The following is a 24,391-nucleotide window of genomic DNA, read 5'->3' as shown; positions in this document are numbered from 1 at the left end:
TGGACAGCAGGCCGTTTCTCCCGCTAGGCGTGGGCACAGCCCTGACCGAGCAGGAGGGGCGACCCAGGCCCAGGCCTAGCGGGAGAAACGCTGGGACCGGAAGGGCGGTCGGGGGGAAGTGCCGCGCTCGCGGGAGGCCCCGGCTGGCGCCTGCGCTGTTGGGGCCGGCGGCTCCCACCTTCAGCGCGTGAGTGTACGGGAACCTGACGGGCCGGGGAGGAAAGGGCCTGCGCCGCAGCCCTGGGGGAGCGCTTGCAGCGCGGGGCTGGCCTCAAGCCTGGGCCGGGTGTTCGTGGAGCCAGGCCTTGAGGTGCCGCCGGCCTTCCCGGGGGGGGGGCTGAGGCAGGGCCCGCGCTGCGTGGGGGGGAGGTAGCTTCTTGCTTGAACTGTGGGGCGGGGCGAAGGAGACGGCGGCCGAGGACCCGTCATGGCACCCGGAGGGGGGGGGGGAGACGATGTGGCGCGCACTGCTGGGAGCCCGCCCCGCCCCGCCCCGCCCCGCCACGTGACCGCCGTCGCCCGCCTCCGCCGCTTCCTCTCGGCTCCATATTGAAATTGACGGAGTCGGTGCCGGTCACAAAATGGAGGTAACGGCGTGGCCGCAGCGAGGCTGCTTCTCTCGGCGGCTGCGGCTGGTGCGGGCGGGGAAGGCGGCTGAAGCGGCCTAGGCCATCGGGGAGCGGGGACGTGACGATGCAGCGCCCCAGCCAGCTGCCGCCGCGCCGCGAAATGGCGCACTGGCCTGCAATGGCGGCAGGGCAGGGCGATCTGCAACCCCCCCCCCCCCCGCGCCATGATGCCGAGGGGGGTCTGCGGCCTGTCCCTGGGAACGGCCCCAGCACTCGTGCCCTTGGGACGGGGGGGTGCCCCCGCCGCCTCCGGGCTAAGCTTGCCCGCCCAGCCCTACAGGACAGAGCCGTGCAGCCCTCGCAGGGAGCCCAGCCCATGCCTTCCCTCCTGCCGCAGGCCGCACAGGAAGGTCTCCCGCACAGACGGCCCGACCCACGCGGCCCGGGGAGCTTCTGCGGCTTGGATGGGGCTGGATTCGGCCCGGGCCCGGCCTGTGCCCACTGCCCCCGCCTCCGTCCCCCGGCCGCCCATTGTGGAGAGGGGGTGGGCGCCGTGCTCCTGGGGGCCATCGGGGCACAACGTGGGATGGCTTGTCTGCCCCGGCTGCTAGCCTGAGCCTTAAAAGCAAGGAAGAGAGAAACTAACTCTCTCTCTCTCTGTTAGTAACCTGCATTAGACCACACGGAGGGAACTGGAGACTCCAACAGAACAGCTAAGGATAACTTGCTTAGTTTTCCAAGTAAGCAATTGCTTTAGTTGCCTGAGGGATGTTGCGCAACTTGCCCACTCTCACTTTAATAAATCTCGCCAACCCCTAGCATAAGTAACTTAGTTAATGCTTTCCAGCTCTTTACAGTGCATTATTGGCATTTGCTTTGGGACTGAATTATTTGCACATTAGAAATTGCCTATCTTTGAATTTAGATGCTTTTTTGTGTGCGTCTTCCGCATTTGCAGTCTTCTGTGCTGTCACTTTAGGGGTTCACTTCCAGCTGTCCTGTACAGGCTGATACATCCATATCATTCCTTGAATGAGTAATAACACTTTATTGGGGGGTTTATTTTACTAGTTTGTCATTCTCCTGTTTTTAAATAATCAGTAGCGTTATAAACTTTAGACTCCTAAATTGTCCTCCTGACATTGCATCTCCTGTCATCAAACCACCTGCTCTAAGATTATTTTAAACTATAAATTGTTTCAATTGTTTCTAGCCCAGTTACTGAATACAGAGTGCCTTTAACTCTTCAAAGGAAGACATTCTCCCAATGCAGTAGCAATGGTTTGGCCCTGTGGAGTTACAGACTGGTATAGTTGCCATAATGTATCAAATGTGATATTTTTTTTTTTTAATGTATACAAATAATACATACTCCCATCCCAAATGATTTGCTGTGTTAGTGATCATAGAACACGTGGTTATACTTCCTCCTCCTATTCTCATTGCTGTGGTGGCACCAAATTTCAGTCCCTCTTTCACCTCCTGCTGGTGATGGCCAACATGAAACTTTTAAAAATCATAGCTTGTGACAGGAAGGGAAAGAGATTGAAGGCCTGAAAAGGGAACAGAGGAGATCTAAATGGAAAAAAGAGATCTTGGACTCCTTCCCAGTCTCCAGATTCTCCTTGGTTCCTCTTCTGTTCTCCTTCACAGTGCCACTAGAGGAGGGGTTGTCAACCGGGGGTAAGCATAATTGGAAAGGGGGTAGCCGCCCCTCCGCTACTGCCTCCCCGAAGCAGGGTGAGGGTACAAGGGCAGCAGTTCCCCTTGGTGGGCTGCACAAGCACTGCCTGCCCAGCCAGACACCAGCAGGGAGGCGAACACAGTTGTGGCCATCCAGCCCTCCCTGCTCCATGTTTGGTTGCTGCCACCCCCACTCCACCAGAAGTGTGCCCAGAAGGTGTACATGTCTTAAAAAAAGGTTGATAATCCCTGCATTGGAGGTTTCCTACATAAATGAATACAACAGTAAACCAGCATTTGTGGCCTGCAGTGCATTTAGGTCTTTTGGCCACCTTGTAGTGCTTAAGTGCGACAAGTTAATTGATCAGTGAATAGAACGTGAGCAGGCAAACCAAATAAACAAGTGATGTTTAAAAAGGATTTTTTTTGACTTGGACATTTGAAGCATATTGGGGATAGAAATTGGACATCTTGCATAGCAAGCTGGGTACTGTGATAAATGTGTTTGCTCTCCAACAGTGAATGAGGCCTGAAGAGTAAAATTATATAACTGTTCTTTTTATCTAAATCCCTAAAATGTATAGAAAGCAAAGAAACCATATAGAGCAAGTGATGCACTTCAGTAGTTCTTATTTTGTAAACTTGCTCATGGCTTTTTCTACCTCTTGTCTTCTCCTTATGGAGCTTAACCTCACCCATATCCTTTTCAGTAAAATGTAAAAGTCATAGTTATTGACATGGCTTTGTAGAGTTGGGAGAAAATACGGGACTGCATGCATAGTAGCTTCATGAGTAGTAGTTGGTGTATGTGAGCACAACCTACAACATGCAGTTTGTCACTCCCAGCAGTCTAGAGAAAGGTGGTTGTCTGTTTTATATATGGACAAGGAACAAACATAAGGTGGGGTAAATACCAACTCATCCTGCTTGTGTATGTGTGGTTTTTCTTTTTGTCCCCTCCTTAGGTTAAAAGGAGCAACTGAGTTGGAGCACTCTTCCAAAATGGCCACACTCAAGGAGGACCGAGACGTTGAAGACTATAAGAGGAAAGGGAGGCGATCTTCACAGGTGCAGTATTTCTTTTTTTTTTTTTTTTTAAAGTTTAATTCTGGATATCTTATGAGGTAGATGAGACACTGGTTTATAAAAACAGAATTTTACCAGGCTACACTTGCTTGCATTTGCTGACTTATTGCTGTGACCCTCCCTTCAAAATAAACCTACCTCTAAAGGCATCAACATTCAATCTGTTAAAACTAGGGGTTCTAAAGACTTGTATTACAGTCTCAGTAACAGACTAGAAGAAAAGACTGCTTCCATGTTTTGCCATATCAATAAATTGTCCACAGTTTCTTCTTCCAGGCTGTTACTATGAGATTTATAGTAGTGTTTTCAGAACCCCTAGTTTTGACAGGTTGCATGTTGATGCTTTAAAAGGACAGGGTTGTTTTGGGGAGACGGTCTCAACAGTAAATTTAATGAGTTCTTCAACAGTAACCATATCAATGCTTGGTCTTAAGAACTTTTCCCAATGTTCTTGGTGAGAATAAAGACATTGTGTGTCCAATTAAAAACACTGAAGAAGGAAATAACCTAGATTCTAGTAAAACAAGCCATTTCCCATTGTCTTCGGTAGGAAGCCCATCTGGCCTTTACTGGACATGAAATGTGAATGTGTTTTTGGAGGGTAGAGGCAGCCAAAGGAATAGTGATAGGCAGGGATACTAATGTGGGGCAGAAAGAAACTAGTAGAGTAGGGACAAGCTCCTCTTCCAGAAATTGAGGTCAGATAAACTTAGTCTCCTCCCAAGGAGCAGAGGTCTGTCTGTGCTTGTGTGTACACCTGAAGTTGGAGCTCAGATTTGTCTGCTGAAGGCACAGGAGCTTCCCTCCCCACTCTCTTTGACTTGACCAAGAGCAAAAAAGTCAGAAGATATACCAGAAATTGGAAACCACTGTCTTTCAAAGATACGAGTTTTGAGTCTGGGCCAACTTTTTAACTCTGGAAAAATTGAGCATTACAAACTAAAGAAGTTTTCTTCTTATAGTCATGATGTGGCACTGCCCTGCGTAGGAAAATATTTTAGCTGAGCATATCTGGAGTAGAGTTCAGATCTTTAAAAAAAAAAAAAATTGTTTACAAATTAGGATGCTGTAAACATTGTAACCACTATTACTCTTGCTTCCTTGGCTAGAATGTAACTACTCCTGTGAGAGGCTTGGTAGATTCAGAAAGTAGTTCAGGGGGTGGCAAAGAGTGATTGACTCTGGGCAGATACGGTTCTCTGGGTAAATCTGATACCTTTTATTAGACCAATTAGAACAGCTGGAAAAGTTCTTCTTTGTGAGCTTTTGGGTAGAAACACCCTTCTCAGGCCGAGGAAGCATCAGCAGATCTCTCTTTAGCCTAGGAAAGTGGCTGGAAAGTTATTTCCAACAAGAGTTCATTCCTCCAAGCCTGCTGAATGCAGGCATCGCTGGGGAAACATCTAGGAGAAACTGCGGTTTGGAGCCAAAACTTAACTTTTTAAAAGAACTTCTGGGAGGTGGTGCAGTGTGATCGCTGAATGTCACAGGGCTACTGTGTAAAGCTGTCGGGGAGGGCGCTTCAAGCGTCGGCTTATTGTCGCCGGGGTGTCGGCCTTGCAGTGGTTCCGGCGGGGGTTTTAGCGGAAGCGGGGGGGAGGGGGGCAGAGCTGTGCTGGCTGCGCATGCGCTTGGGGTCGGCTGTCACGTGATCTTCGCGGCTAGGCTCCATATTGCGGATGAAGGAGGCGAGTCCGGAGACAAAATGGAGGCAGCTGCTGCTGCTGCCGCGTGAGGGGAAGGGGGTGGGGCGGCGGCCCTGACCGAGACGAGGTCGCCCCGCCCTGCGTTGCGAGCAGGTCGCTGCGGGGAGCGAGCTGAGGAGGAGCCGTGGCTGCGGCCCGTCAGACCGCCCCGGGCACGAGCAGCCTTGTACGACGCGGCTCTGCTCGGCGGGCAGCGCTTGTGCGGCGTTTGGGGAGGCAGGCAGTAAACCGCGATGCAGGGGAGATCGCCGGACCTGGCAAAGCGCCCGGTGCTGGGGGGGATAAAAGAAGCAAATGTTCGGTGCAACAGGAGAAAAACCTACAGTGCAGAGGATGGGTTGAGGACTTCCCCTGAGCAGCAGGTCACTCATCACATCTCCAGTCATCCCTGCAAGGAAGTTAGGACTTGCATTTTTAAATGGTGGGCTGAATGTGCATTTAAAAACCCAAAAGGCTCAGATCCACGTTTCTTCCCTCTGAACAAAAGTAAACTGAGGAGGAAATGAGTGTACTTTTGTAAGGATTGATGAGGCAGTAACTTTCAAGCTTACCTAAATACAGTGATGCACAAGTGTGAGGAGAGGCAAGGTTTCTTGCTGTTCTTGCCAATTTTATGACACTTTTTTTATTAGAGTTCTTTTAGTACGGTAAAGCAACAGTGTGTGTGTGTATACCAATTAGAAATGAGACTAGCTATTTTAAATGTAAAAAGTATTTTGTAAGCTAGTTTTAGTGTACACTGAGCTAATTAAACAATTTTCAGTTGGTGTCAAATTATAATGAATAGCCAATTTTACTGTAGTTATGTCCCCCTTTTTATGGGTTTTTTGGTTTGTTTTTTTTTAAAGAAGATATATTTTAGTCTTGAAGAAAAGGTGCTAAAATGTTTTTATAAACAAACCACTTTCATGAACTTATTTCCATCTTCTAGTCACACGACTACTGCCACTCCTACCCCCCACTTCCCCTTAATATCCTTGCAGTGATCAAGTCCTTTTTCTGATTGGAAAGTTAATATTGAGGAAGTACTTTGCCTGTCTCTCTGTGCAGTGGATCAACAGAAAATATTAGCCAGAATCATACTAGCAGCCAGGCACTGCTCCTTGTTGCACTGCAGTTTAGAAACCATTAAGGTAACAAGTGGTACAAAATTTACAAACTTTTTTTTGGTTTGCTAAGAACTAGCTGCCCAAGTAATGAACTTGCCTTGCAGGAAATTTAAGACTTCCTTTAACTAATAAAGTAAAAAATCCCTCTTATAATTGGGAAGAGTTAAAATGCTGTACTTGCAGCAGCATGATAGCCCAAGGTGTCTTGAGTCTATTTGTGGTAGCTCATTCACGGCAGATGCAGCACAGCATCTTCTGTGTTTCTGCATTGCAGGATTCAAATTGTGCAGATGGCTTTGTGCCAGCACTTAAAATTATAGGCTACCCATTTCACTCTTAAGTGAAAGTCCAGTTACTAAACTATTAGTAATCATAGTGGGTTACAGTGTCACTCCTTCTTTTGCCCATGTGACCTGGAACAGTTCTGCTTCTTTCATTCATTGATAAAAGTTGTCTAATGTTTGTGTAGCTTCTGTTGTACCATCAAAATTGGCTGGCACACTTTTGAGTGCTGCAACCAAGTGATATTTCCACAGCACTGAAGACAAGAGGTCTTTCCATGCAACTTCAGTCTTGTTTTAAACTAGGAAAATTTCTGCAGAAGCTTAAATTCATTCCTGATCTGATCCTTTTCTGTTAGTTTAAAAAAAAAAAAAATTAACCTATTTTTAAATTGCGTGTTTCTACATATACCCTTACATCAGTAAATTAATTAATTTAAACCATTGCAGCAACATTTCATAGACAAGACTGTTTCTCTTTTAGATGAGGACTAGAGGACACCAGTGTTTATATTGTTAATATTCCAGCCTGGTGTAATTATGGCTATTATAGGCAAGACATGTCACTTCCCAGTCAGGAAAGAAAAAATGTTTCTTTTACTGGTATTTAATTTTTTTAGAGTAATATTGTTAGTACTAGAGTCCAAGACTCCTTTTTATTCATTAACTCTATTAGAGTTTACTGCCTTTTGTACAATATATTAATATCCTAATGCTTACGTATTTATCTTGACGCATCATTCTATGAAAATAAAGCATTTTGTAAAATTTACACAAGCACGTTGTAAAACAAAAAACCAACTATTTTTAATTTAAGATCACCATTTCTTAGGTTTTCAGGTTCTAGATGGTTTCTCCTGGCTTGGTATTTCTTACCCTACTATAAACTTGTTACTATTGCAGCATCCTAGCTTCCCAACTTTGGTGAATTATTTGTAAAAATGTCATAATGTAGTTATCCAAATACGTTTATTGCTTATAAAAAAAAAAAAATATATATATATATTGGAATCTGAAATGTTTTTTATCCTCTCCCCTTAGGGTCATGAGCCTAAAGAGCCTGAACAACTGAGAAAACTGTTCATTGGAGGCTTGAGCTTTGAAACAACGGATGATAGTTTAAGAGAACACTTTGAAAAATGGGGCACACTCACAGACTGTGTTGTAAGCTTATGACCTTTAATTTTTTGGAGGAGCATAAGAAGCTAATATTGTTAGGTAATACAGTGACTCTTGCGTTTTGCATTTATTATAGGTGATGAGAGACCCACAAACAAAACGTTCCAGAGGCTTTGGCTTTGTGACTTACTCCTGTGTGGAGGAGGTAGATGCTGCAATGAGTGCTCGACCACATAAAGTTGATGGGCGTGTGGTTGAACCAAAGAGAGCAGTTTCTAGAGAGGTAGGTTTAACACCTTGCTGAAGTGGGTACAATTATGGAATTGCAAAATGTAAGATAATAAACATAATGTCTGCTGTTGTAGGATTCTGTAAAACCTGGTGCACACCTAACAGTAAAAAAAATATTTGTTGGTGGAATTAAAGAAGATACAGAAGAGTATAACTTAAGAGAATACTTTGAAAAATATGGCAAGATTGAAACCATAGAAGTCATGGAAGATAGGCAAAGTGGAAAGAAGAGGGGCTTTGCTTTTGTGACTTTTGATGATCATGATACAGTTGATAAAATTGTTGGTAAGTATCAGTAGAAAACTGTAGACAGACAATGTTTCTAAGTTGCATGTACCTGAATAATGCATGGAATATAATATGCAAGTAGTTGATTGTGAAAGGACACTTTAGTTTTGCATCTAGTGAGTCTTATAAAACTTGCCATTCCTTTCTCTAGGCTGTGTACTTGTGCCTCACTGATCTGGTGGTGGAGTAGCTCATCACTTCTTAATTTCAGAATTTTTTCAATTTCACACTTTTTTTTTTTTTTTTTTAGTTCAGAAATACCATACTATAAATGGACATAACTGTGAAGTGAAAAAGGCACTCTCAAAGCAGGAGATGCAGACTGCTAGCTCACAGAGAGGTCAGTGTGGGGTGGTCCTTTTCCTTCTGTATTAAAGTAAAAATTTTTTCAATTAACTTAATGCAAAATGTTTCTGTAGGTCGTGGTGGTGGCTCAGGCAACTTCATGGGTCGTGGAAATTTTGGAGGTGGTGGTGGAAACTTTGGAAGAGGAGGAAATTTTGGTGGCAGAGGTAATCACTTTGAATTCCCCAAAAATGTGTTTTTTAGCTGCACATTGTGGTGCTAACACCTGGCTTGTTTTCTGTTTATTAAAATGGGGGTTTTTGTTCCTAATGCAGGAGGCTATGGTGGTGGTGGCGGTGGTGGTGGCGGCGGGAGCAGAGGAAGCTTTGGGGGTGGAGATGGCTACAATGGATTTGGTGATGGTAAGTGAAGGTTTTTGATGCAAGACCTTTGCAGTAATTGTTTACTTACTATGTGTATTATGTTAAAAGCAAATACTTCAAAATTGGATGTCAACAAGCTTTATTAAAATGAGTAGAAACAGATTCAAATCTAAATTGGATTTTTAAAAACATTGTAAATGGTACAGCCACATAAGTATACATGATAAATAAAATGGTTAAATAAGTTAACTTTTATTACAGTTATCTGCTTCTGGCTGAACTCTTGAAAAGTACATTGCCATATTGACCTTGGAGTGAGTTGTCTTTAAATATTTCAGATGCAAGAAGCATTTCATGAAACAGTTCATGTTCTGGGAACTTGGATTTAGATACGCATCCAAAATTAACTGATGGGATTTGTAGAAGTTCTGTTCAATTGTTGTAGATGAAGTGCTATCTAAAGAATATGGGAGGGTAGCCTACAGTTAGGTCAGTTTTGATTCTTCATATGCTTGTGCATTGTTGCACAGTTCATCTGGACTATTCATTTGCATAAAAATTAATCCTATGCTAAGAGTGTTGTGGTTTGTCTAACTCTTTGCTTTTGATTGTGAGAGCGAAAGGACATTTCTCAATGGTGCAAATGTAACCAAAGCTGTATGTTTGGACTGGATTCTTAACCTCAAGGTGCCCCGTCTCAAAAATAGCTTATTTTTATTACCGTGCTTGCTTCCATACAGACAGGCTCAGGGAGTAGCCAATCGAGAAAAGCCTGAGACCTGCTTCCATCTGCTTATCCCTTCAATACCCCCTGTAATACCCCTCAAATATTGTGCAGCAGCCTAGGGTGCAGGGGCATCCTGGCTAAGAATCACTGGTCTGGATCGAAAGCTACAAAACAGATTTGAGGCTAGAACTGTTCTATGCTACAAAACTGTTAGTATAGATTAGTCAGGAACAGGAAGAGTTTTATAGTCCTTGACTTGAACAAAATTGCATTCGCTGGTATGGGAGGTGGCCTTTCTATACTGTGGTATAGAACAGCCACAGTGCTTCTAGTATAGACGTAGCCTAATACATGTTAAATTACCTTTTTGTAGCTCTGACTGAAACAGTTCATTTCTATGTAAATCCACACTTTGATTATGGGGAAGACCTGATCATTTTTATTTTTTTTTTTTTTTTTTTTTTTTTAAGGTGGGAACTATGGAGGTGGACCTGGCTATGGTAGTAGAGGGGGTTATGGCGGTGGTGGAGGACCAGGCTATGGAAACCCAGGTGGTGGATATGGTGGTGGAGGAGGAGGATACGATGGTTACAACGAAGGAGGAAATTTTGGTGGTGGTAAGATTTCCATTTTTAAGAACAGACTCACGTTAACATTAACTCTTACTGTTAACAGGCTTTAGTTGCATAGAATCCAAAATTACAGATAAGTTCTAAAATTGTTAGGGGATATAGTATGGTTGGGCCAAAATTAATGGAGCCACATAATGTGAAAGGGTGAAATATATACCATGCTACTGAAGCTGTGCTTTTGTAGCATGGTATATATTTCACCCTTTCACAAGTTGCATCCATGTTTGCAGCTGTACTGCATTACTATAACTATACCAGCAAAATGCTAATACGTAATGTAGACCTGACTTAACTGTTATGGATCTTACTGATGTCAAGGGAGAGAAGGTCACTCTGTCTATGTAGATAGGCTCTCTGAGGCTTCTGTCCTATTGTGATAGTGCACTGATTTAAATAATTGGTTTAATTCAAATGCAGCCCTTTTTTGTGGATGTCTTTTTAAAATTGGAGTATGAATAGTTAAGTATATAATACATTAACGGCTTTGATTTGACTAGTGCTACACAAGAGCCTGCACTAGTTTTAACTAAACCATGTAAGAAGCCAGTCCTGGTTAAAGATCAGTGTATTGTTTGTGTGTGGAGAATAGGCGTAAAGCAGTTCGTTTAACATGTATTTAATTGCTTTCAGTTTGGCCTTCTTAAAAAGGTAACTAAACTAGGTCGTGAAGTGGGATAGTCAGATGGAGATAAGAGTCCCTTTCTTCTAGAGGGTAAAAATATTCGGCATACTGGAAGTTCCTTTTGGTAGCTAACAAGGTTTTCAACCCAAAGAAATGGCCAATATGAAGCAGTTCATCTTGTTTTAATAGTATCTCTAACTGTGGTATTTATCTAGCTGTGCTTATTTCTAGTTCTTGGTTAAAACGGTGTTTAACTAGCTTAAAATTTTTACTCAGTACTAGAAAGAACAAAGCTGCAGTAAACAGTTCTTCTGTTTTCAAGATGTTCCAATTTGGCCTTAACTGTAGCTTTTTCCTTTCGAGTTCCTGAACCTGAGGCTTACTTGTTGAGTTGTCCAGCTTTTGTTTATAAAGTTCTCTCTTCAGTAGTGAAATGTGAGCTGATGGTTATATATAGTGTATGAAAATAATTTTTTTTATTTCAGGGAACTATGGTGGCAGTGGAAACTATAATGATTTTGGCAATTATAGCGGACAGCAGCAGTCTAACTATGGACCGATGAAAGGAGGTGGCAGCTTTGGTGGCAGGAGCTCGGGCAGTCCCTATGGTGGTAAATATGAATTAATTGAGGATAAAAATTACATCAAAAATCCTTTTAAAAAATTACTTCTATAATAAATGTATCGCAATCTACAATATGTGTATTACTGTCTACAGGTGGTTATGGATCTGGAGGGGGAAGTGGTGGCTATGGAGGGCGAAGATTCTAAAAATATATTATCAGAAATGGGTAGGTATTTATACATATTTATGTTGATTGTGAAAAATAAACCACTGTTCACTGAGAGTAATAATTTTCTTATCCTGTATTCAACAGGCTACAGTTCTTAGCAGGAGAGAGAGCGAGGAGTTGTCAGGAAAGCTGCAGGTTACTTTGAGACAGTCGTCCCAAATGCATTAGAGGAACTGTAAAATCTGCCACAGAAGGAACGATGATCCATAGTCAGAAAATTTACTGCAGCTTAAACAGGAAACCCTTCTTGTTCAGGACTGTCATAGCCACAGTTTGCAAAAAGTGCAGCTATTGATTAATGCAATGTAGTGTCAATTAGATGTACATTCCTGAGGTCTTCTATCTGTTGTAGCTTTGTCTTTTTTCTTTCTTTTTTTTGTTTGTTTTGTTTCCCATTACATCAGGTATATTGCCCTGTAAATTGTGGTAGTGGTACCAGGAATAAAAAAACAATTAAGGAATTTTTAACTTTTCAATATTTGTGTAGTTCAGTTTTTCCACATAGTAAAATTTCTTTAACAAAAATAAAGAAATACAGCTTAGGGTGTTTCCTTGTTTAGTTAATAGAGAGATTAATGCGCTTCTGAATTACTATTTTGTATTAATTTAAAGTTAACAATAGAAACACCAACTGATCTGCAGTCTTAAAGGGTCTAGTCTCCAAGTGTGTATGTATATGCAACTGCCATTGACATGAGTTTTTTATATATGCACACACGAGACATTTGTATGTTGCAATATAGTTTGTTTAGATGTACAACTAGGATTGAGTTTAATTTAAATTAGTGTTTGTGAATTATAGAATTAAGTTTTACTTTCAAATGAAAATTTCAAATTACTTTGGTTTGTGCATATTTTTTAACTTGCTCTGTATTAGTGCTAGCTCTGCAAAACATAAGGCATAGTAAATATTTTAAACAAAAATGACTTCAGCCACGTTCAAGCTGCCTCATTTGAGATGTATTAAGGGGATACCTGCAGTGTTTGTGCAGATTCTGGGTGAAGAGAAGAAGGCCTGTTTTTATACACTTTTATTATTTTTAAAACAACATGAACTCCCCTACCTGTTACCCTAAAATGGGTTTTCAGAGGTATAATCTGCAGAGGTGATCACTTGGCCTGTAGCATTGATTGGGGGAAGGGGGGAGAAGGGAAATGTTCTGTAGCTACAGCCAAGTGCCTGGGCAAGATCCATAGTATTGCTAAGGCCCCAGTACCACAAAAATAAACCCAGCATTTTGGCTCATTCCCATGGCAGCAGCAAATGCCCACAGTGCTGGGCTTCTTCCCATGGTGCAAGTGCCCTAGTAGCACCATAGCTCATGCCCAGGCACTTGAGCATTGCGGTGGGGGAAAAATGCTGTGGTGCCAGGATTTTTCTTGTAGTGCTGCTGCTCTCACTTGGATGCTTAGCAGCCAAGTTGGCAAGGGCTGTGGCACCCTAGGAAAAATCTCAGACTGCTAAGTCTTTCTACTGGGTCCTGGACTGGCATGAGGGATGGGGAGTCAATGGGTGTGGTCTGGCCTGCAGGCTTGTCTTGCGGTACTTATTTGCCCGCAGGGCCATACAAGCTTGATGCCCCTGCTCTAGAACATGCCTCTTTGGTATATGAATAAAGCCATGCTTCAGAGGGTAGCATGGACCTCTTTTGCTCCTTCCTTCCCCCTGATTTTTAACTATTTCATTTGACCAAGCTGTCACAGAGAGAGAGAGAAGTATATATTGAAAAACAACTTAATGGCTATATACTTTCTTGCATGCACCATAGGCAACTTTTCTGGATGCATTCTTCTGACTGGGAGCCAAGGGTAGCACAAGTGTAATCCCTCACAATCCCAGGTAATCCATTGAGAGACTCCTGATGCTGGACAAATTAGCATAGTTCATAAGTTCTTAACCTGTTCAAATAAGGCTTAAGGTTAAGTAAAAACCTTCTGTCCTTTTTTTTTTTTTTATTGGCTGGAAGTGGGATTTTTTTTTTTCTGGCTACCACATGATAGCAGACTTGGTACCACTCTGCTTACAGAGTTCCTGTTTAATTTGGTATGTTCCAGTTTTCATTTGATTTTACACTAGAATGATTCAAGCTTCTTAACAAAGGCCTTAGCAAGTGAGCTCAATCCCTCACTTCTGGACTCCATACCTGCCACCCTTCCCCCTCCCCAACACCTCCCAAATCCAGGCATTAGCCTGCCCTTTCCTCAAGCTGATCTGACTTTTCTCTCAACTATTGCCAGGGCATTGCTTTCTTTCAATACAGACTCGGAAGAGTAGGGACACAGTCAGTAGAAGAAAGTCCCAGACATTTGACAGTATGTGGTGCTGGAATTGCTCTCACGTGTTTCACCTCTGGGTCAATGTGCAGTATAAGGTAAATGCAATTCCAGCATAGAAATGGATTTGCAAAGATGTTTATATTGTGGCTTAAGTTACAATCCAAACTGCTAAAAGTTGCAATTAAAGAAGTTGTAGAAAATATATCAACACACAAGGTGCATTACAAAATCATTTTGAACAATGTTGTTAAACATTGTTATGGGAACATATATTCAGATTTCAGTATGCTGAAACAATGAGCACTGTCAAGGTTGCTAAACTGCAGGGGGGGTTTTTTCATTTTGGTTTTAAAGCCTGCTTTTTGTGTGGAGGTACAACGTAGATCTTAATCTTCTTTTAAAAACAAAGTCCGTAATTGTTCACCTCTTATGGATCCGTGGAGTACGACTATTCATTTTAAGACTGGGTTGGAAGGTTATACCAATAATGAGGCGTGTCTAGTATGTGGGCTTTTTTTTAAAGCAACATCTTGGAATTTGTGCATAGTGGGTCAGAGTTCAAAAGGGGTTGTATTTGGCATCTAACCTTAATTTTATGAAATGGACTGAACGATTTCTGACTTGTATTAAGCAAATATTTGCCTATAGGACTCAGACTTGGGCGTGCATCTGAAGGGACCAAATTGGAGTATTGGCGGTTGTCCCTTTAGAAAAGCTGATACAATATTATTGGATTTGTGGAAGGTCTTGACAGTGTTCTTTTTTTAACAGGGTTTCTGTAGCTACACTGTGACTATGCTTACTTTGAAATTCAGCATGATAATAAAGTTTATCAATATCTGCTTAAAGGTTGCACCCAAATCTTGAAGTCTCCTCCAAGTGACCTGTTTTATAGGTGGGTGGGATAGTGTAGTTCTGGTATGCAATGTGGAAAAGTATAAGCTTTAAGGACAGCAATTAACCAGTTTTAAAGAACCTAGGTATACTTCTTAGCAAAGTATGGATCAAAGGAGACTTAAGACAGGACTTCAGCAGCCTATTGAGTATGGACAAGTCAGCATAATTACAGAATGACAAGGCAGCAGGAGCAACAGCTTCAACTTCCAGAAAAGTGAAGGCATAAGATACTGTGCTGATAGTGAGCAGCTTTCCAAGGCTAGTTAAATCTGCTTATCACAGCTGAAATATCGAAGAAAGTCTAGCAAGAGTTCTTCACCTTTTGGAACCTCCTTGAGTGATAGCTACTTGAGTTGACTCAAACTCAATAGGTCTAGCATTTAGACCTGAAAGGAAGGGCAATGAGCATAGGTAAGGTTTGCCTTTAAAATTTTTCTTGAATTAAAGGGTAATGGTTTTCTTAAACAAGGTAAGAGTAACATCTTTAATTTGCAGGTTGAATGAGAAGCTGTTGCTTGAGGAAAATGGGGAATATCTTGCATGTCCTCTTCATCATGAAGGTTTCTGATTTGGGTAAGATTTTGCAGTGCATAGCACTCGGCACTTTAATTTTTCCTAGAATAGTTTTTCTTTTTTTAGCAGCTTTGTACTGATGCTGCTGCTGCTTCTTGATAAGAGTAGAAACGTGTTTAGCCCGCTTCAGCTGCTGCATCTTGGGCTGCTTAGTCAAGTTTTGTCTGCTGGTGTGAACCTCTACACTTAAGATTACTGCTGTACTAATATGGGTATAAATTGCAATGTACCATAAACTAGCAAACATGCACGCTATAAACTGGTTTAAATAAGACGTTCTCTACTCTTGCCCAAAGCGTATATTAGGGAGTACAGGAGCAATTCTGAATAATTCACTTTTTTTTTTTTTTGGGCTTTGTGGGCCTGCAATAATGCACAGACTAAAGCCCTGTACAAACTTGGTTATCAAGCAACAGACTATATAGATACTATTAACAGCAGAAAACTTGAAAATGTTTGACCTAATTCAACTTTTTTTTTTTTTTTAGTAGGACCTATTTTAAGCTAGAAGTAACTTTTAAGATGCCTTATTTGCATACAGTGTGCACGTTTCTGGAAAATTGGCTGCTAGAAATCTGGGGTGCATGTCCTAAAGAAATTAATGGAGCAGAAATTCTGCTCCATCCAAGGCAGACTGGCCTGGCCTGGCCCCTTGAGCCAGGTGGGCAGCCAGTAGCACTTGCCACATCCTGCAGGTTGACAAAGCGGCCTCAAAAACAAGTTGTTTTTGTTTTTGTCCTCTTATCCCCCTTCACTACTTATTTTCTCTACAAAATGATTGTGCTTACTGATATTTTTCAAAAAAAAATCTTTTTCATTCTGCCTTTCAAAACTAAGGTGGAATATCTTGTTTGGGGGCAGGTGTGTGTATGGAGAGAGAGAGAAATGCTGTTTTGATGTGGCTAGGCAATAAAATAACTTCCACTTCTGTGAGGAAGAATGTTTTTGCAGGATAGTACTTGACACTGCTCCTTTTTTGGAGTGGGGGTGTGCATATGTGGTTTTCTGGTTTTGGGGTGTTTTTGTTTTTTCTCCCCCTCAGTTGAATAAAATGGTAGTTGGGGATGTTTTTACAGTGGTCCCTTTCTGCCTTCTGTGTAGACATTGGTCTGGTACACTATTTAAACAATTCAGTCAGGCAGGTTGTTGTTTCTCTGTGAAGAAGAGCCATAGTACAAAGTCTTACCTTTTTATGCAGTATTAGCTGGACCTAGATTGACACTATATTTAAAATTTTTAAAAACATTAACATGTGTATACATTGGAATGTTTCACTTGAACAGTTTTAGCTGAAAGGTGTGTATGTGTTACTGACTTTTTTTTTTTTCTCTCTCTCTCTCTCTCGTTAATTTCAGGATTTAAATTTTGTAATTTTAGTCCTCTCGGCTTCTAGAATGTAAACTTCTGAAAGTACTGGCATGAACTGCTACAAAAACTTTTATTTTTTGTGTTGTTACACTGCAGGTTTTTATACATTTATATTGCAATTACTATCCTGGTTTAAATAAAAAAAGCATGGAAATCACTATGGCCGAACAAATTTAGATGACCCATTCAGGACAACTTTCTACATCTTGAGCAGAGATGACATTTGAAAACAACTTGCTTACTGGGCCAAACTGTCTTCAAATACCTGCTGTATTATAGTATACTATGTGCCTGCTTGTATTTGGTACCTAAACTATTCTCGACTTTTTGAGGGACAGGAATCCTTTTGGAAAACTTTTTAAATTTCTAATCTAGAAAATGAGGGGTTTGGGTTTTTTTAGTTGCTGAAGCCTACTCCTAACTCAAGGGGTTAAAATATATGGTATTGAGGCTTATTTAATCTTGTTAGGCATACACAGTTTCCAGAAAGTATTTCAAGTGTTAAGTACCAGCTGCTTTTAACATACCAGTTCTCTAATCTGTAAAGTAGAAAAGGCAAATTTTTATTGTAGATTTCTTGTGGAGAAAGCTGTACACTGTGATTTAAAGTAAAAAATCTATCTAATCTGAAAAGCTTTGTAGATTGGTAGCACTTTATTCGGCTCTTTTTGCATATGCTGCCTCCCCCCCCACTTAATTACAATATGTAGAATAAATTCTTGTATATACATGTGCAAGAGTTGTAACAAGTGCTGTTTTTCATAGCCAGCACTCTCCATGCTCCAAACAGATTTCTTCAGGGGGCAGGAGCCAATTTGAGTGTTGCTACTGTACTTGTGGCTGCCATGCTTTGTTTCTTTCTTCCTAGTTCTTAACACTTCTTTTTTTCCTTTTTTTAGTGGGATGCTTTTTGGATACAAGGATTGTAGAATGTAATGTAAAAACCTAATTGGTGATTCGTTTAATCAAAGATACATATATTGAGAAACAGCTATAACTATAAGGCATTAGTTCTTCCTTTGCAGGAATGGGAGACTCCCATTAAATTTGTGTCCATTTTTAAACTCCACCTTTTTTTCTTGTGTGTGTTTTTTTAACTTGCATTGAATGAATACATAGTCTGTCCCCATTTTCCCAGCAAGGGTGTGTGGGTTGATGCAGAGGTGAGACTTGAAATCTGCTTATCAGTAGAAAATTACCAAAAATTTAAGGCAAGCTTTTAATATTTTTAAAACTGGACATCTTAATTCAAAATTTTCTGGTTTACATCATTTTAATGGGGAAAGCAAAAAATTATTCTAGTTCTTTGTTTTGATAGTGCACATGTAGTATTATTGACTTGGTGAGATGTGTATTTTAAGTTACTCCTTTAAAAATATATTCCTATAGAAGAAGCTTTCAATCAGCGATGCAGCTAATAAATCTTGCATTTCTAAAATACATTTTGACAGTTTAATGTGAAGAATGTTCTTTTTGATGTCTGATAAACGCATCTTTTTCCCTCCCCCTCCACTGTGGCTCCTGCAGGGTGATATGCAGGAGAAAATCAACTGAGGCAAGTATCTCCATCCTAGAAGAAAGACCTTCACCTAAAGGATATCTCTACTTGGAAGCGGAAGTTATTGTATAGACCTAAATAACCACAGACCTAAAGGGTACTATTTTTTTTTTAATAGTATTAAATTTTATAATGTCCAGTTAAGTATTAAGCAGCCATGAAATGTTGAATGTGACCTCAAATTGTAGTCCATAATGGATTCAATAACGTCTACTTTTTTTGTACAAGAACAAATTTTGTAAATTCTCAAATGACTTCTTTTTATATATATATAAAAGAAATTTCTGAACTGGGTACTTTGTGTGTGCTTTTCTAAGGGCCTAGTGTCTAAGAACTCTTGATGTTTGTTTCCATTAGTGATATAGAAGACTGAACAAGTCTCTTCAGCTCAGGACTCTTCTGCTACCCACTTAACAGTTTTTGAATGTTGCAGAAATGCATATTTTAGAATTCCTGGTTAAGTGCTGATGGCACTCCTAGCTCTAGAAGCTTTATTCAGGAAATGAACAGCCTATGCATAGGGATTTAGGAACATAATAACTTAGTAAGTCTCAACCAGGTTGCCGCAACACTGCAGACCTAGCAGTGTAAACAAACATTTCTCACAATCTAAACCCAGAGCTTTCAAATAAAGAATCCATAGGCCGCTTCCAGACGAGCACAGATGTGCAGTATATGGCACCACAGACCAGTCTGAGCCACCACACATGCAGACATTCCCTATGCTGCTACCTTGCTGCATGGAGGCATGTTTTGACCACCTGAGAGATCCTGGGGTCCAAAAAAACCTGCTTTTAAAAATTGGGCAGGACACATGAGCTGCCCAAAACTGGAGCCTAGCCAGGGCCACGGCCTGACTGCCAGCTAGGCTCCCAGCTGCAAGAGCACTGTGACTGCAACTTCTAGAGGCCTCCAGGTAAGGCTGCTGGGGCCAGCAAGAGAATTTCCTTTTTTCCTGTAGTCAAACGCTTAGATTTGGTGGATATGTCAGTAAAAAAGGTATGTAGGACTTCAATTAAACTGGTGCAGGTCTTGCACTTTTTTGTGTGATTTGCACCCTCTTCTAAGTTGGCTAGTCCTTTGTGAGTAGAAGTAGAGGGTGCACCTGTTACCATGCACAACTTGAAGTAGTTGGGAATGTAACCAGAAGCTTTGGTTAGGCAAGTTTTAAAAGAACAACAAAACCTGGCAAATCTGTCCTTGTAACTTAGGATATAATTTTCCTTATGTAGAAATTTTGGGAAATAAGGGGCCTTGAAATGTATGTTCTCTTGGGGTGGGGAAGGAACCCTAGAGTAACCAACAGGTAGTGCTTTTTCCTGAGGCTACTGCTGTAATTTTAAGCATGCTTTATTTAGTAGAGATTAAAAATGCTGAGTTTAACACTTAAAAAAAATACAAGTCCTGAGGAAACTATTAATTACTGAAGCTTTTTTTCCTTTTGGGAAGGGAATGTTAACTCAGTAGGCAAGTTCTTAAAGTATTTGCAACAGTTTATATCACAGCTATGCATGCTGTTAAGACAGCATTCGATAATGCATTGGGTTGAGTACAGCATTTGAAGCATGCTAGAGCAGAGCTAGGCACTGACAGGTGCCAGAGTGAGGCAGGTGAAGGCATTTTGCTTGTCATGTGTTGGTATAGACAGTGGGGAAGGGGCCAAGGCTATACTGGCACAACCAGGATCAGGCCCCTTGTGGTTCCCCTGGTGCACCAACATCTTAAAAGTCAAAGTTCTGGATGTTTTTGGCACACTACTGAACATTGCTGACCCCTGAGCTGTAACTATACCTAGTAACTAACTGTTCATAAAATAGATTTCACTGTTAGAAAGTTGCTTAACTTTTTATTACAACAGATTCTCATGAGCTCTTTCTTGAAAGAGTTGAGTCTCTGAAAGGCAGCAGCAGTTAGTGATAAAGTACCACGTATCTGGCTTTGCATCTTCATATTTAAAAAAAAAAAAAAAATGCTTGACTTGCATATCTTATACAAAGCAAGCATTCTAAAGGTTTATGGTTATTTGCAACCCTGATTCTGACACCAGCATGGTTAAGGTCTGGCCACATAATGAAAGACACCTTTTTTCCCATAGGACTGCTACCTTACTCGGTGCAGAAGAACTGACAGGAGGGTAGATTTCAGGAGCAATCCAGTATCGCCTGACTTTCAACACTGACTTCACAACCTAAATATTGGTAATATTTTCCACAAATCTAAAGGCCTGCATATAGAAGCCCTTTGGCTGTAAAACTGTCTGCTGTTCAGTAAGCCTAATTACATATTTGGCAGGCAGTGTATTTAAGTCTTTCGAAGTTGGAAAGGCAACTTTTTTTCTTTCTCTTTTATGAAAAGGATCTCCGACTTAATTGGTTTCTTTCAATAAAAGGGTACCTGAAAGACCTGCAGCTTTTCCATGGTTCAGTCTAAGCTTGGCAATCATTGAAGCTACACTTCCCAAAGATTCATCTTCCAAGGAGGTAGTAAAAGACTGCTCTACCTGCAAACAAGTCCTTTTTATCCTACTAAAAGGGAGAATACTGAAATACCTTTATAATTGCAAGTAAATACAATTCAGCATGTTCAGACCACTAGAACAGCAGAGGCAAGAACAAATGACTAACAACTGCAGTCCACTGGAAAATGGCTCACTTACTGATACAGTCTCTGGCTTGCTGTGATCACATTGATTACTCCCTCAAATTGCTCTCCTACCATATATGTACACTGTCAACTTTAAGTTGCAGAAATGTCACAGTGCAGCCCACAGCAGCTCCAGTTATGTAGGGAGGAGCAACTGGGGAAACATTTGACCTGGGAAGGGTATGGGGGTTGTGTCCTGGGGGGCTTTAGGGGTTGTTATTTTTTTTTTTTTCCCAGGCTCTGGAGGCAAGAGGATCAAGCAAAGGTAAAAGTTGAAATAAATTACTTGCCAAAGTGTCCATAACAAAGTAATACATCTTTTTAATATGCTGAATAACTTTAAGGTTAAGATTAAGGAGAATATTCTGTCTTCTCAAAGGAACTTTCAGAGTTTGTGTGTGTGTGTGTTAACTTAATTCAATACATCATTTAAACTAATAATTTAAAGATTGGGTTCTAGAAATTTAGCCTGTGGTGTTCATGATTTTCTGTCTTATAAAAGTCGGGGGGGGGGGAAGGAATGTGAATTTACTCATCAGTCTTGTCTGTACTGCTTTTGAAGAAAGTTTTGTTTTTTTGTTTTTTGTTTTTTAGGATTAGTAGTCATTCCTCACCTTCTGGTCTAATGATATGTATCAGCACTGTTGGCACACAATTTCTCCATCCTTCAAAAAAGCTACTTCCCATTGTTCTGAATAAGGAAACTTTGAGCAAAGAACACTGTAGGCAGTCATAAATTGTCTTGGGAATATTTGCTTGGGGGCCCCCAGTCTCATCTAGTCTGAAATCCCTGACACCAGCCCAGGTGTAGCCTCCAGAGCAGTGATTCTCAACCAGGATGCCATGACACATTGGGGTGCTGTGAGAGCCTTTCAGCAGTGCTACATAATGTAAATTATGTTTGCATACCTACCACTGCTAACAAGATCAATCCTAATATTAATAAATAGGAAACAACAGTATTAAACTTTCTGATCCATTGTGGTCTTTTGAGTACTTTGCAACAAAATAAAATAAAGTGCCTAGCTTTCAGTTGCTTTGTAAGAGGGTGCCTTGAGCTTAAAACATGCTAAGGAAAAACCATGCTAGAATGAGTAGAAGCATTCCCTAGCTCTTCTGACTCCAGGGCCGGGCCTGGCCTGGCCTTCAGGGCTAGGGACAGAAGTTACAAACGAGTGTTTAATGATCAGATACAAGTCCAAATCTGTAACAAAAGAAGTTCAGTGCACATAAACTAGTTTCAGCCATTTTGAAAGTAGTTTTAAGAGGAGACTGGATGCGGATAGTATCAGATTTAACTGATTTAAGTTAAATCAGTTTATTGAACTTCTGTCCCAGATCCTCTCTGGATTCAGATTAACTCAGTCCCCTAGCATCTCGGAATGTTTTACAGGCTGGGTGGGCTAACCTTGGCCCAAACTGTTTGTTCCATCAGAGTAGAGAGATGTGTTCTAGTGCCCCCCAGCTTATGCCAGTGGTGGCCCAGGCCAGGTGTTTGCAATTCTGGAATCAAAAGTAAATGTCTGTTCACTTGCTTATTGGTTCAATCTATACTGTTTAAACTAATCTGCAAAGATTACATTGACTTAGTCTCAGGTTTTTTGACTCTCTATGTAGCCTTGGGCACTGACTTCCTTTAGTTATCCAGAGCCTTCCCTCAGGAGCTGAACTGGAGGGACTTCTCTTATCAAGAGGTAAAGGAGTGTACCTAGTGAGTTCCAAGGAGCCAAGCAGATAGCATCTTTTCAATGAAAGACACTGGGCAACTGCAGTATAGCAAACAGTCTTTTGAGGAGGATTCCTAATTTTCATCTCCTTTTATTCATTGTTTCGTGCCCAGTTTCCTGTTTAGACCTCCTGGTGTTGCTACCAGGCATGCCTCAAATGTCAAAACTCTTCAGAGAGGTTTTTATTGAATGTGCATCCTGTTATGTACTCTAGTTCTCATGTGTCCTTTTCCCCGTGCAAGCTAATGAGGAAAAAGGGCATGCACCAGTGTTACAACATGAAGACATTTAAAACTAGAAATGTTACAACAAATTTCAATTGGTCAGTCTGTTTTTGCAAACAACTTGCATTAGGCAAAGTCCTTTTATTGTTTTACTTTGTGCTTTGGACATAGCAGAAGGCTGGGGCTAATGGGGCTTATCCCCCACAACTGCAGGGCAGCAGGTGGGGATGCAGCTAGGGGGGCGGAGCATGCCCAGACATAGGCTGGATTGGGTTGTTAGCTCAATACTTAAGTTCCTTGTTTAACTAGAGATCAGATCACGTGGGGAGCTTGCCCAGGTTTGTCCTTGTTTGGCAGTATTGGGGCTAGAGCTTGTACATACTTTCTACTGACGGCTGGGGGAGGGGCTGTAAAACTCTTAAGGAGGGGTTGCTTACAATGTGTGTGGTGCCTTCTGCTGGTGTCCCTTGTGGGGTAAGTAAGAGCTATAGGAGGAGGTGGTGAGGCTCTAAAAGATCCTCTACCATGAGCACTTCATTTATTTGATGCTGGAGGTCTCTAGGGCTACAAAAAGTAATGCAGGAGAAGGAAGAGGAAGTGGACTCCCAGGAAGGTGGAAGTTCGTGACCTTTGGCAGCAAGCAGGGGTCTTCATCCCCACAAATGATTAACAGTTGTCATCCCTGCAGCCGTTTGCCAGGAGAACAGATATGGAGCTCTACCAACAGAAGAGAAGGAGCTCAGACCTCCACAAGGTTCCACTGCCGCAAAAAGAAAGTAATGTGTGGCGGTGGCTGGTGACTCCCTTCTCTGGATGATGGATGCCTGAACCCTGGATCTAAGATGCCTTAGAAGGATTGTCAAGACTGATTTAACCCCCTTATGACTAGTGCCCCATGCTGCTCATCCATGAGGGCACCAATAACACTGCCAGGGGTAACTAATTACTAGGTTCTGGGTGCATGAATGGAGGGGACCAGAGGCTCAGGTGGTCGTCATCTCCTTGATCTTTCCTGTCAAGGGAAAGGGCCTAGGCAGGAGTGGACACATCTTGCAGATAAATGCATGGCTGTGCAGATGGTGCTGGCAGTGGGGCTTTGGCTTCAAAGAGGGAAGTTGTTTCAAAAAGAAGGATTGCTAGGAAGAGATCAGATTCACCTGTTGAAGAAAAGGAACAGCATTTTGGCAGCCAAGCTTCCTAACTTAGTGAGACTCAATAGAAAGGTGGGGTTGGAAGGGACCTCAGGAGGTCATCTAGTCTAACCCCCTGCTCAAAGCAGGAGCACACCAACTAGATCATCCCAGCCAGGTCTTAAAAACCTATGAGACTGGAGATTCCACAGCCTCTCTGGGTAATTTGTTCCAATGTTTTGCTATCTTAATGAGAGAATTCTTCCTAATATCAAAGCTAAACTTCCCTTGCTGTAACTTGAGACTATTGCTCCTTGTTCTGTCATCTGCCACCACTGAGAACAGTCTACCTCCATCCTCTTTGGAACCCCTCTCTTTAGACAGTTAAAGGCTGCAATTAAGTCCCCTCTCAATCTCCT

At 41.7% G+C, this 24,391-nt stretch overlaps 1 protein-coding gene across 19 annotated transcripts; it reads left to right on the top strand.

Annotated features, from left to right (window-relative positions):
* The first annotated feature begins 110 nt into the window (after nt 1–110).
* HNRNPA3 (heterogeneous nuclear ribonucleoprotein A3) lies at nt 111–21,923 on the top strand. 19 transcript variants are annotated; one of them, XR_016442042.1, is made up of 18 exons: nt 451–587; nt 1,234–1,309; nt 1,783–1,876; nt 3,218–3,320; nt 7,476–7,598; nt 7,690–7,836; nt 7,919–8,129; nt 8,383–8,472; nt 8,552–8,644; nt 8,753–8,839; nt 9,998–10,144; nt 11,267–11,392; nt 11,500–11,572; nt 15,245–18,345; nt 20,344–20,446; nt 20,638–20,728; nt 21,129–21,156; nt 21,486–21,923. XR_016442042.1 is itself a non-coding variant. In XM_090045382.1 (14 exons), the coding sequence occupies exons 3-13, from the start codon at nt 1,848–1,850 to the stop codon at nt 11,550–11,552; spliced, it is 1,209 nt and encodes a 402-aa protein (XP_089901508.1). In that variant the 5' UTR covers nt 136–187; nt 1,234–1,309; nt 1,783–1,847; the 3' UTR covers nt 11,553–11,572; nt 11,660–12,502. The 19 variants fall into 19 exon arrangements, 8 of the variants coding, with proteins under 8 accessions (XP_089901511.1, XP_089901508.1, XP_089901507.1 ...); XR_016442043.1 differs by lacking the exon at nt 20,638–20,728; XR_016442041.1 differs by lacking the exon at nt 21,129–21,156.
* The last annotated feature ends 2,468 nt before the right edge of the window (nt 21,924–24,391 follow it).

This window comes from Crocodylus siamensis, chromosome 4, assembly GCF_052110815.1.
Source record: "Crocodylus siamensis isolate JL-2025a chromosome 4, ASM5211081v1, whole genome shotgun sequence".
Lineage (NCBI taxonomy): Eukaryota > Metazoa > Chordata > Crocodylia > Crocodylidae > Crocodylus > Crocodylus siamensis.
This window is presented reverse-complemented; position numbering and strand designations above follow the sequence as displayed.